The sequence below is a fragment of the Carlito syrichta genome, unplaced genomic scaffold (assembly GCF_000164805.1).
Source record: "Carlito syrichta isolate Samal-C Ts95f unplaced genomic scaffold, Tarsius_syrichta-2.0.1 Scaffold305642, whole genome shotgun sequence".
Lineage (NCBI taxonomy): Eukaryota > Metazoa > Chordata > Mammalia > Primates > Tarsiidae > Carlito > Carlito syrichta.
In genome coordinates, this window is record NW_007249738.1 from 623560 (window position 1) to 637281 (window position 13722).

A 13722-nucleotide genomic window follows, 5' to 3' on the forward strand; every position below is an offset into this window, starting at 1 on the left:
TTTTTTTTTTTTTTTTTTTTTTTGAGTCAGATTCTCATTGTTACCCAGGCTGGAGTGCAGTGGCACTCTCACGGCCACTGCAGCTTCAGCCTGCTGGGCTCGAGCAGTTCTTTGCCTCACCCTTCCTAGTAGCTGGAACTATAAGCATATACCACTCCGCCTGGCTAATTTTTTTTGATTCACTGTAGAAACAAGGTCTTGCCAAGTTGCCCAGGCTGGTGTTGAACCCCTGGGCTCAGGCAATCCTCTTGCCTCCACCTCCCAAAGTGCTAGGATTACAGGCGTGAGTTGTCATGCCTGGCTAATTATTCTTTCTGTTCTTGAATCATTTAAGATTCACAGCCATGTCGGGTGCAGTGGCTCATGCCTGTAATCTCAGGACTTTTGGGAGGTGGAGGCAAGAGGATTTTCTGTGTCCATGGGTTCCAGACCCACCTGAAGAACTTGGTGAGAACTCGTATCTGCAATAAAAGGAAACCAAATTAGTTGGGCTTGGTATCATACTCTTATAGTTCCAGCTACCTGGAAGGCTGAGGCAGAAGGATCACCTGAACCTTAGCAGGTCAAGACTGCAGTTGTGAGTGTGCCACTGCATTCCAGCCTAGGGACAGAATGAGACTCCTACTCAAAAAAAAAAGGTTTACGACCAGGTGCTGTGACTCATACCTGTAAGACCAGCACTTCACAGGCTGAGGTGAGGGAATCACTTGATCTCAGTAATTCTAGGCCAGCCTGGGCAAAATGAGACTCCGTGTCTCTAAAAAAAAATTTTTTTTTGAATTAACCTTACATGGTGGTATGCACCTGTAGTCATGAGGATTGCTTGAGTCCAGGAGATCAAGACTGCAGTGAGCTGGGATCACTCCACTGCACTATGGCCTAGGTGACTGAGCAAGACTCTGTCTATAAGGAAAAAGAAAAAAGAAGATTCAGGACCAAGAAGGGGGTATTAATGGGTACAGATTATTGTTGCACTGAGACACAAGAAAAAGGATCTGGCCTTCTCATTGCTGGTAGCAGTACCTGAACTTCTGTTCACAACATGGCTGAACTCCCTGTGGCAGGGAGAGCATTCCCCAAAAGGAATTAATTGGGTTCTCCTAGGTAGACTAGGAGATGAACAGCCCAAAAAGATATGCCCACATCAGTGTTCAGCTGGACATCAGTTTGAGAAATTCTTACTTAAATTAATGCTAATGTTTTTGCTTGCACCTTCTTTTAGAAGTCAGGTCAGATAAAGCCTTTAGTAACTTGTCAGATATAACCAGGGAGACAATAGAAAGTAGGTATAATCTTTACCCTCACAAGGGCTTGGATCTCCTTAGGAAGACAGTACTATTCCACAGGAAATCAGTAATTGTATAAACCAATAAGTTTGAATCTGAAGTGTTGGTCCTCTTACAATAAATGCTGTTCAGAAAGGAAAATGGATGTGTTGGTAAGCACTGAGCTTTTTAAGGAAAGACTGTATGTAGTCTTAGCTGGACCTTGAAGGGAAGTTTCCACTGGGACAGGAACTAGAGGTGGTGTCATTGATGGCATACAAACAAGCAGAAGTCAGAATGGTTTCTGCCAGACATAACTGGAGCTGAGAATTCTTGTCAGAATAGGTCATGCTCAGGCTATGAAGTTTGGACTTCAGCCTATGTGCAAAATGCTCAGTGTGTTGGGGAAACTCACTAAAGTAGTGCACATATTTATTTTAATGAAAGTTTTAAGTCAGTGTTTATTCTTTAGGATCTCCCTGAGTTTTTTGAAGATAATATGGAAACTTGGATGAACAATTTTCATACCCTCTTGACATTAGATAATAAACTTCTACAAACTGATGTAAGTATTTAAAATGCTGCCTTTTTCTTTCATTAAGAATTGTTGTGTTACCTTTTGAAAACCTATTTACTTTTGCATTGTTCGTAGATAAAATTCTAAGAATGCAAGTATATTTGCTTCTGTTTGATGTTCTATGTTTGGTTCTATGTTGTATACAGAATTACTATGGGCCTGGCTTAAGTCACAATTTAAAGATAAGGCTATTTCTTTTCTTTTTCTTTTTTTTGAGTTGGAATTTCACTCTGTCACCCAGTCTGTAGGGCAGTGGCACACTCACGGCCACCCCAGCCTCAGCCTACTGGACTCTGGCAATCCTTCTGCCTCAACCTTCCAGGTAGCCAGAACTACAGGTGCATGTGACCATGCCCGGCTACTTTTTGATTTATTGTAGAGACGAGGCCTCACCAAGTTGCCCAGGCTGGTCTTGAACCCGCAGGCTCAGTCAGTCTACTCCCAAAGTGCTGGGATTACAGGCTGAGCCACTGAGCCCAGCCAGATAAGGCTATTTCTTTTTTGAGTCAGAGTCTCTGTCACCCAGGCTAGAGTGCAGTGGCATGCTCACAGCCACCACAGCCTCGAACTGCTGTGCTCAGGTGATCCTTTCCACCTTCTAAGTAGTTGGAACTCTAGATGCGTGCCACCATGCCTGGCTAATTTTTTGATTTATTGTTGAGATGAAGTGTCACCAAGTTGCCCAGGCTGGTTTCAACCCCCTGGGCTCAGGCGCTCCTCTTGCCTCTGCATCCCAAAGTGCTGGGATTAACAGGTGTGAGCTACCATGTCTAGCTCTAGATAAGGCTACTTCATGACACTGATTAAAGTAAGGCTTGAAGTATTTGCATTGTGAATATTTTATGACATAAAATGGTCTTTGAAGATACTAAGAAAATTAATTTCTGTTATGGTAAATAAGCCTCTTTAAATCATCCATGGCTGGGGGAAAAGGGAAAATGGTAAAAGTTTGTAATACATAAAGGTATGTGGGATTTAGTCCTATGTACTTTAACCACACAGCACTTATTGTGCTGTTCCTTTGCTCATTAACGTATTTATGATTTACTTCTTTTCCAAGAAACAAAAAAACAAATAAGGATATGTTAACTCTAGATAAATTAAAAATTAGAGTTAGTGATTCAAATCAAGTTTTGAAGGTGGGCTGTGAAAAGAGAATCGTTGCTATGGTTGTACAGTAGATTTTTTTTCTCAGTTTGACTGTGTAAACAGGCACTTAAGAAGGTGTGACTCCTAGCCGGATGTGGAGGTGAGAGGACTGCCTAGGGCTTCAAGACCAGCCTGGATAACTTGGCAAGACCTCGTCTCAACAGTAAATAAATAAATAATCACCTGGGGGTGGTGGTGGGTGCCTGTGCTTCCAGCTACTTGGAAAACTGAGGCAGAAGGATCACCTGAACCCAGCAGGTGAAGACTGGTGGCTGTGAGCATACCACTGCATTCCAACCTGGGTGACAGAGTGAGCCTCCTACTCAAAAAAAAAAAAAGTGTAGCTCCCATAGCATAATGCTTTTATTTTAATAGGAAAAATAATCCTTCAAAAGACAAAGCTGTTCTTCACACTTAAGTCTGAAGGAAATTGTCAAATAGGGTTCTTACAAGGGGCTGTCTGCCCAGTTACCATGTACTACTTTGTGTCATCTTACATCCCTTGATATTTATGCCTGAGGAACCAGTGTGCAGGAATTCTTTATTATGTCTTCTAAATCTGAGTGTTTGCGCACATAGCACAGCTCAGCAGGGGATTTCTGTTACAGTAGAGATTATATAATTCACTGTCATGGTTTACATTGAGCCTGGCAAACTTTTTCTGTGAAGGGCAAAGTGGTAAATATATTCGGTTTGGTAGGCCATGTGGTTAGTGTTGAAGCTGCACTGCAGTTGTAGTGGGAAAGCAGCTATAGACAGTATCCTAAGTCATGTAAATCAGTTGCATACAGAAAAAACAAATGCACATGGCTGTTTTTTTTTCTTTTTAAGTTGGAGTCTCACTCTGTTGCCCAGGCTTGAGTACAGTGGTGCGCTTAAAGTCACCACAGCCTTGACCTGTTGAGCTCAGACGATCCTTCCACCTCAGCCTTCCAAGTAGCTGGAACTACAGGCACGTGCCACCATGCCTGGCTAATTTTTTTTTTTAATTGTAGAGATAGGTCTCATTAAGTTTCCCAGGCTGGTCTCAAACCCATGGGCTCAGGCAATCCTCTCACCTCGGCCTCCCAAAGCTGGGATTATAGGCATGAGCCATCATACCCGGCAGCTATGTATTTAAAAAAAAATAAAGAGCATGCCGGATTTGGCTTGCAGAACATAATTTGCTGACCCTTGATTTAGATTTTTGCTTAAGATTTTATAACCAAAATATTGTTTGCGAGAATCCTTACTTTTAAATGGGGAGTGGATTTCCTATCTTAATATATTTGAAGTGATAACCATTTGGGTGGCAGCAAGAGAATACAGCTAACTCTGTTACAAAGGAAAATATGGGCTGGTGCAGTGGCTCACATCTGTAATCCCAGCACTGTGGTAGGCTAAAGTGGGAGACCTTTGAGTCCAGAATCGAGACCACCTGGGCAACATAATGAGACACTGTCTCTACAAAGAAAAAAATTAGCCCAGCATGATGGTGTGTGCTTAAGTACCAACTACTTGGGAGGCTGAGGCAGAAGGGTCCCCTGAGCCCAGGAGGTCAAGGCTGTGGTGAACTGTGGTTATGCCACTGCACTCCAGCTTGGGCAACAGAGTGAGACCCCAACTCAAAAGAAAATTATGATGTGATCTTTATTTTTCAGGTTTCTGTAGAAATATGCTTTTTTTTTTAATTGATTTGGAATCTCTCTCCATAGCCCAGGCTGGAGTGCAGTGACACGCTCATGGCCACCCCAGCACCGATCTGCTGGGCCTCCCAAGTAACCAGAACTACAGGCGCGAGCTACCACGCTCTTCTACTTCGTAATTTATTGTAGAGACGAGGTCTCGCCAAATTGCCTGGACTGGTCTCAAACCCACGGACTCAGGAAATCTACTCGCTTTGGCCTCCCAAAGTGCTGAGATTTCAGGTTGAGCCACCGAGCCTGGCCAGAAACATGCTATTTTTAATCTAATATGGGAGTGTTATGGGAGTGTTTTATAATTCAGCAATCGGAAGAGATGGTTTTATTTAACTTGAAACTTTTAAACCTGCTCTAAATGATTAGTAAATGAGAAGTATTTCATCTTGTACTTACTTGAAAGTCCTGGTGAATAGATGTAGTTTACAACAGCTGATTTAGATTTAAATTATAAAGAGTCTAGTTCAGGAATTTCATCTTCTCTTATTTATGTTAGCATTAGAGTTGTATGAGTTTTCTCTTTTCTTTTATGTGAGGATGAAGAGGAAGCAGGTTTATTAGAACTCTTAAAATCCCAGATATGTGATAATGCTGCACTTTATGCACAAAAGTATGATGAAGAATTTCAACGGTACTTGCCTCGTTTTGTCACAGCCATCTGGAATTTACTAGTTACAACAGGTCAAGAGGTCAAATATGATTTGGTAAGCTGATGGAGACAAGTAATTTAAAAACATTCTTTCCCTCTCTCCTCCCCTCCCCATGAAATAAACTCTTCAGTTTTGCTTTTTAAACTATTCTTATTTTTGTCTTTTGTTCTAGTTGGTAAGTAATGCCATTCAATTTCTGGCTTCAGTTTGTGAGAGACCTCATTATAAGAATCTGTTTGAGGACCAGAACACGCTGACAAGTATCTGTGAAAAGGTTATTGTGCCTAACATGGAATTTAGAGGTAATTATTACAAAGTGTAAAAAAGCATTTTCACAAGAGTTAAAAACTCAGTTTTTACGAAAGTGTGTTGGTGTCTTAATGTCTTAATTTAATGTCTTCTGTTGCTGTTTGTTGCTGTCTCTCTTATTACTTAATAAGACATATAGGTCATTTATTTTCTGTTTTCTAAACCAAGATAGAAAATGTGGTATCTGTGAAATGAGTATTGCTTTAATGAACTTTAGTGTGTACTGTGGGGATTAAGTAAGATTTTAAAATTCCTGGTACTGTGAGAGGAAAAACTATCCACATCTCAATACAGGGAAGGAATTGGTTTTGTTTGATTTGTGTTTCACCAAGGCAAATAGTTATTTATTAACCGTTGAGAATAGAGGTGATAATGTAAGTACAGTGTTGAAGTCACTTAGTTTGTGCTTAAGGTTAAAATGATCCTAAGAGTCTGTGTTTGTGTATAAAATGTCGTCTTCTGTTTCTGAAGAGCAAGTAAGGAAGGTGAAAAGGATCGTGTTTTTTGTTTTTGTTTTGTTTTTTTTTTGAGTTGGAGTCTCACTCTGTCACCCAGACTGGAGTGCAGTGGCCGCTCCCGGCCACCGCAGCCTCGACCTGCTGGGCTCCGGCGATCCTTCCGCCTCAGCCTTCCCAGTAGCTAGAATTACAGGCATGCGCTACCACACCTGGCTGATTTTTTGATTTATTGTGGAGATGAGGTCTCGCTGCCCAGGCGGGTCTCGAGCCCGTGGGCTCAGGCAATTCACTCACCTCAACCTCCCAAAGGCGTGGGATTATAGGCTGAGCCACCGAGCCCAGCTAGGATTGTGTTTTATATCAAAGCACTCCTTAGATCAGTGGTTCTCAAATTATGTCTGCAACAAAATAAAGAAATCAAGCACAATACAGTGTGAAGTTTTATTTCCTTTGTATTTTTATAAAAGTACACTTAAAGGATAGATCTTTATTCTGATAATTTCCCATCCAATTTTTTTGTTAAGATGACTTTTTATGAAATATTGATGATTATAGTTAGGTTGTTTGGTGTGTTGTTTTTTTTTCAATGTCCTTTTCTGTCGAAATTATAAGTTAGCATTCTGAAATTTATTCCTAACATTTTTGAAGGTCTGGGGACACTGTCAAATTAGAATGAGTGATCCTTTCAGTGTGAATTACCTAATACTATCCTTTCAGGGTGGCATTTGCTGCCATTGGTAATGATTGAAAGTATATGAAGTAGTGCTTTGGGAATTCTTTGCTGTAAAATAAGGCAATTCTGCATACTGTTCTGCATACTCAACTATAAAGTACAATAACTAGCTTTTTGGAAAGTTACCTGAAATAACTCTCTTTATAGCTGCTGATGAAGAAGCATTTGAAGATAATTCTGAGGAGTATATAAGAAGAGATTTAGAAGGATCTGGTTTGTATCTTGCTTTTCTAGTTACTGGTATCTTTGCAAGCCAGTTTTAAGGTTCTCTTTCTTGTAAATATGGGGAGGAGTGGGAGTTAGGATAAGGGTGTAATTTCAGCTGGCTTCCCCTGAAAATTGTTTCCCTTCTTTAACTTGCATATCTTTCAAAGCTCCTACATGACCTGCATGAAAGTATCAAAAGTTGAATCATTTGTCGTCTTATATATTTAATGGTATTTATCATAATTGTGACCTCTAGTTTCATTTTCATTTTGTGTTTCTTTTGACGAGGACTGTTTTTTTTCATTTTGTATGTTGCTAATAGCTATCAGAAGGCTATTTGTTTTCTTATAAACTGCGTCAGTTGGTCAGTAGTTGTCTATCCCTCCCATAATATGTTTCATTTTCATTTTGTAGATATTGATACTAGACGCAGGGCTGCTTGTGATTTGGTGCGAGGATTATGCAAATTTTTTGAGGGACCTGTGACCGGAATATTTTCTGGTTATGTTAATTCCATGCTGCAGGAATATGCAAAAAATCCTTCTGTCAACTGGAAACATAAAGATGCAGCTATTTACCTTGTGACATCTTTGGCGTCAAAAGCCCAAACACAGAAGGTAAACCTTTTTAATGTGGTTTTGTTTCGAAAACATATCAGTAATTGCAGAAATAAAAAAGAAATACTATATCTTTGATAATACAAATTACTCTTCCAGATAACCTATTAGTTTTATGGCGATTTATTGTAAACTGAACTTTTTTATGGACCAAAACAGTAACTTAGATCTACTGTATAATATGTGCTAAGTTTAGTGATTCTTTAATTTAGGGGATTTTATTGTCTATTAAGATAGTTTTGTTTTATATTTAAGCTCTTTGTATTTTGAAGTGTTTATCTCCATTTTTAATGTGATTTTCTAAAATTGCTTAAATGTCTAATGTTGTAGATACATATGGGTGTTTTGTGTTATTTTACCTTGTTACAAATTTGCTTTTCAGCATGGAATTACGCAAGCAAATGAACTTGTAAACCTAACTGAGTTCTTTGTGAATCACATCCTCCCAGATTTAAAATCAGCTAATGGTGAGTTGTGAGATTTCTTTTTTTAAGTTGGAGTCTCGCTCTGTCACCCAGGCTGGAGTGCAGTGGAACACTCACAGCCACTGCAGCCTCAACCTGCTGGACTCAGGTGATCCTTCCACCTCAAACTTCCATGTAGCTGGAACTATAGGGACACGTTACCATGCCTGACTAATTGATTTATTGTGGAGATGAGGTCTCCCCAAGTTTCCCAGGCCTGTCTTGAACCTGTGGGTTCAGGTAGTCCTCTCACCTTGGCCTCCCAGAGTTCTAGGATTATAGGTGTGAGCCACTGTGCCCAACTGAGGTTTTTTTTCTGTTATGAAACTTATTACACTATACCTGCAATTTTTATTTACATTGTTACACTACAAACCACATCAAAAGTCATAAAAGGGGCTCTATATTGCCATGATAGTAGAAAAAAATTAGTTTCTATGTTCCTTTTTTTTTTCCTTGAGAGTCTTTTTCTGTCACTCAGACTAGAATACAGTGACATGGTCACGGCTTTGCAGTTTCAACCTCCTGGGCTCAAGTGATCTTCACGCTTCAGCCTCCCAAATAGCTGGGACTACTGGTGTGCACCACCATGTCTGGCTAATGTTTTGATTGTTTTGTAAGATGAAGTCTTGCTATGTTGCCTAGCCTGGTCTCAAACTCCTGGACTCAAGCAATCCTCCTGCCTCGGCCTTCCATAGTGCTGGGATTACTGGTGTGAACCACTGCGCCCAGCCATGAAATTAACTTTTGATAAAGAAAATACTGCTTGTTTAGAAGGAAAATAGGAATAAGTAAAACTGAACTGTAACTCAGCTTTGCTATCCTAGTGTATAAATAGGAATTACACTTTGGCCACCTTTTCTTTCTCATTTGAAACATGACCCCTTAACCATTACATTTTTCAAAGTACTAGATACTGATAGATATTAAGGATAGGTTCTTTTATTTTTATTTTTTTTTTTTTGAGTCAGAGTTTCACTCTCGCCCAGGCTGGAGTGCAGTGACATACTCACAGCCACTGCAGCCTCAACCTGCTGGACTCCGGCGATCCTTCCACTTCAGCCTTCCAAGCAACTGGAACTACAGGTGCCCGTGACCATGCCCAGCTAATTTTTTATTTCTTGTAGAGACGAGGCCTCACCATGTTGCCCAGGCTGGTGTCGAACCTGTGAACTCTGGCAGTCCTCTCGCCTCCGTCTCCCAAACGGTTGAGCCACTACGCCCAGCAAAGGATAGGTTCTTAGATTTATGAGTGTGATCTAGATTCAGAAATATTCCTTTCTTTAAAGAAACCTTTAGAGAAGTTTATATATATTCAAAGGTAAAGCAGATATTGTAACGAGCTAACCTGTGACCATTATCCAGCTTCAAGAATTATTAATAATTAAGCTGTATGCAGTGAGCCCATGTTTACAATTCTAGCACTTTGGGAGGAAAGGCAGGCGTATTGCATGAAGCTAGGAGTTTGAGACCAGCCTGGGCAATAAAGCGAGACCCTGTCTCAGAAAAAAAAGATTTTGAGTGGTAGCTCAAGGCTGTAATTTCAGCATTCGGAGGCCTCCGGAGGCAAGAGGATTGCCTGAGCCCAGGATTCGAGACCAGCCTGGGCATCTTGGTGTGAGACCTTGTCTCAACAGTAAATCAAAAAATTATCCAGGCACGGTGGCGCACGCCTATCGTTCCAGCTATTTGGAAGGCTGAGGCAGAAGTATCGCCAGAGCCCAGCAGGTTGAGGCTGCGGTGGCCGTGACCATGCCACTGCACTCCAACCTGGGCGACACTGAGACTCTGACTCAAAAAAAAAAGCACATCCCAGCTAGAGATACACGTTTTAAATTCAAAATACCTTCAATTCTGAAAATCGAGATGACATATTCCCAATAACCTTTCTTCAATTTTATAAATAATATATGTTCTTTTGTCACCAAACAGGCAAAGGTAAAAAATAATTTATAATCCAACTAGATAATTAATGGCTATATAATAGATCATTATATAATTAACTTTGACTGTTAGTGTATAATTATATATAATATATAAACTTCAATAAGCTTCAATTGCTTAACATTTAATTATGTTTTTTAAATGCAGATAACGCCACAAAGTTGGAAATAATAGCCCTTACCACTTCAGTAACTATGAGTTTCTGTTTTTTTAATAGTGAATGAATTTCCTGTCCTTAAAGCTGACGGTATCAAATATATTATGATTTTTAGGAATCAAGTAAGTAAATTTTTACTTGTAGAATACTACTTAATCTTTCAAGACTTTATTTATGTAAGCTTCTCTGCTGTGGCTTCATACTTGATATCCATATCTTACAAAATTACCAGTAACTCTTTAATATTTTATAATTTCAGATTGTGCTTAATTTTCCTCAGATGTACTAAAAATGTTTCTTTTTACAATAATATTATTAAAAATTGGGATCTAAGCAATGTCTAGACATGACATAAAGTTGTGTCTCAAGTCTCTTACAACAGAGATGTCCTCCTTTCCCTTTCTTATGCCTGTTATTTGTAGAAGAAACTAGTTGCTTATCTTGGAGAGTTTCTTATATTTTGCTTTTGACTAATTACATCCTCATGGTATACAATTGTCACTTAGTATACACTAGGTATTTGTTCCCAGACCCCCAAATATACCAAAATGTGCACATACTTATGTCCTACAGTTGGCCCTGCAAAATCCGCTTATTCAAAAAGTTGGCTTTCGGTATACAGATTTTGCATTTCAAGAATACTGTATTTTTTGTTCGCATTTGGTTAAACAAAAAAAATGAATGCATATGGACCCGTGCAGTTGAAGCCTGTGTTGTTTGAGGGTCAACTATCTTGTCCCACTAGTTCCTGTATCTATATTGGTAGATCTGGAGTCTTGACTAGATTTAGATTCCTATAGACAGCAAAACACCATAGGTATACTTTTCTTCTTTTTGTCTTTTCATATTTCTTTCTTTTTTTTGAACAGAAACTCACTCCGTCGCCCCGGCTGGAGTGCAGTGGCACATTCATGGCCACTGCAGCCTTTACCTGCTTGGCTCAGGTGATCTTTCCGTGTCAGCCTTCCAAATAGGCAGAACTGCAGGCATGCACTACCACGCCCAGCTAATTTTTTGATTTATTTAAAGACGAGGTCAGCCGGGCTCGGCGGCTCAGCCTGTAATCCCACGCTTTGGGAGGCTGAGGTGAGTGGATTGCCTGAGCCTGCGGGTTCAAGACCCGCCTGGGCAACTTGGCGAGACCTCATCTCTACAATAAATCAAAAAATTAGCTGGGCATGGTGGTGCATACCTGTAGTTCCAGCTACTTGGAAGGCTGAGGTGGAAGGATCACCAGAGCCCAGCAGGTAAAGGCTGCAGTGGCCAGGAGTGGCCACTGCACTCCAGTCTGGGTGACAGAGTGAGACTCCAACTCAAAAAAAAAAAAAAAAGAAAGACGAGGTCTCACCAAGTTGCCCAGGCTAGTCTCGAACCCCTGAGCTTAGTCAGTCCTCTCACCTCTGCCTCCCAAAGTACTAGGATTATAGGCATGAACCACCATGACTTGGTGTCTTTTAGTATATTTATAGGAGGCTGGGCATGGTGGCTCAAGACTATAATCCCAGCACATTGGGAAGCCAAAGTGAGAGGATTGCCTGAACCCCCCATGGGTTCGAGACCAGCCTAGGCAACTTGTCAAGACCTCGTCTTTGCAATAAATCAAAAAATTAGCTGGGCATGGTGGCACATGCCTGTAGTTCCAGTTACTTGAAGTGCTGACTCGGAAAGATCACCTGAGCCGAACAGGTAAAGGCTGCAGTGGCCGTGAGTGTGCCACTGTACTCCAGCTGGGGCGACAGAGTGAGACTCCACTCAAAAAAATAAAAAGAAAAGAAAAGAAACAAAGTATACCTATGGTGTTGAGACTACACAATATATATATTGTGTTGCGTGACCACTATTGCATGCTCATAGATCATTTAATTACCAGTTTATATAGGAAAAGCAGGATAACTGTTTGTGAGGTCTTTTTCTTTCTTTCTTTTTTTCTTTTTTTTGAGTTGTCTCACTCTGTCACCCAGGCTGAAGTACAGTGGCATGCTCACAACCACTATAACCTCAACCTGCTGGGCTCGGGCTATCCTTCTGCCTGAAGCCTTCCAAGTAGCTGTGGCTACAGGCACATGCTACCACGCCCTGCTAATTTTTTGGTTTATTATAGATAGGAGGTCTCACCAGGTTGCCCAGGCTGGTCTTGAACCGTGGACTCAGGCAATCCTCTCACCTCTGCCTCCCAAAGTGCTGGGATTACAGGCGTGAGCCACCACGCCTGGCAGCTTCTCTCTTTTTAAGACTAATGAATGTTCTAGATATTAGAGATTTTTAATGAAGATTGTTGTTCTTATTTTTATTCCTTGTTGAGGGGCAGCAGGAGGAGAGAGAGTGAGGCACACAAAGGTTAAGTGACTTTTTCAAGAAATACTCTGCTTCTCCATGATATTATTATTTTATAGTGTATTCATTTATTTGTAAGATTTTAACACTCATCATACTTTTGTGCATAGAAAAAGAGGATTGGGAAATTGGATGGAAATTGAACCATTATGTGGAGGTAAAAGTTGTGATTTCCCAATATCATCATTTCCTGTTATAACAACTGAAAAATGCAAACTGTTAAAAATAAGCTAGCCCTTCCCTTCCAATTATCTTTTAGTCAAAAGTGTCATGGCATATATAGCTTGTATATTATTATATTTTTCAGGTGCCAAAAGAACATCTTTTAGTCTCTATTCCTCTCTTGATTAATCATCTTCAAGCTGAAAGTATTGTTGTTCATACTTATGCAGCACATGCTCTTGAAAGACTCTTTACTATGAGAGGCCCTAACAATGCTACTCTGTAAGTATTTGATTCTGAGAAGTTTGTATTTTTTTAGCTTGAGGTGAGGGCTGTAATTTACTGGTCAAAAATATTACTGAATGTTTTCATAATTTTATTAGTAGTTGGAAAGCAGAGTGTACTTTTTTTTTTGTTTTGAGTTGGAGTCTCACTCGGTCGCCCAGACTGGAGTGCAGTGGCCGCTCCCGGCCACCGCAGCCTCGACCTCCTGGGCTCCGGTAATCCTTCCGCCTCAGCCTTCCGAGTAGCCGGAATTACAGGCATGCGCTACCACGCCCGGCTGATTTTTTTATTTATTGTAGAAATGAGGTCTCGCTGCCCAGGCGGGTCTCGAACACGCGGGCTCAGGCAATTCACTCACCTCAGCCTCCCAAAGGCGCGGGATTACAGGCTGAGCCACTGAGCCCGGCTCAGAGTGTACTTTTTATGCATTTATATTCTGCCTCATTCTAAAAGGATGTGAGGCAGCTTACCAAAATAGATACGTTACGACAATAAGATTAAGTAAATTATAGGAAAGGAAAATGACTGAGATAAGATTAATAGACAGAAATGTGTGTTAAAGGACCATGTATAGTAGTTCAAGAAACTCCCAATTTTATTTGGAGTCTCCTAGAAGCCAAGGCAAAGGGGGAAACTCAGGTAGTTGCCATCAAGAAAGTAGCTCTTCTGGCCTGATCTGAGGATGAGATGGGGAGGAATGGATGGTCTGCATGTCTTTCAGGCCATTCTTCA

General features: G+C 40.6%; 1 protein-coding gene across 5 annotated transcripts in view; it reads left to right on the plus strand.

Annotated features, from left to right (window-relative positions):
- Positions 1-13722, plus strand: part of CSE1L (chromosome segregation 1 like) — a 49347-nt gene that overhangs the window by 22261 nt on the left and 13364 nt on the right. For 3 of the 5 annotated variants that reach the window (XM_008061934.2, XM_021714399.1, XM_021714396.1), the window contains 8 exons: positions 1738-1830; positions 5207-5374; positions 5493-5622; positions 6968-7033; positions 7442-7644; positions 8027-8111; positions 10270-10331; positions 12851-12987. In XM_008061934.2, coding sequence (XP_008060125.1) covers positions 1738-1830; positions 5207-5374; positions 5493-5622; positions 6968-7033; positions 7442-7644; positions 8027-8111; positions 10270-10331; positions 12851-12987 — 944 coding nt within the window. The remainder of the gene's footprint in view (positions 1-1737; positions 1831-5206; positions 5375-5492; positions 5623-6967; positions 7034-7441; positions 7645-8026; positions 8112-10269; positions 10332-12850; positions 12988-13722) is intronic. The other 2 variants (XM_021714397.1, XM_021714398.1) reach the window with 2 other exon arrangements.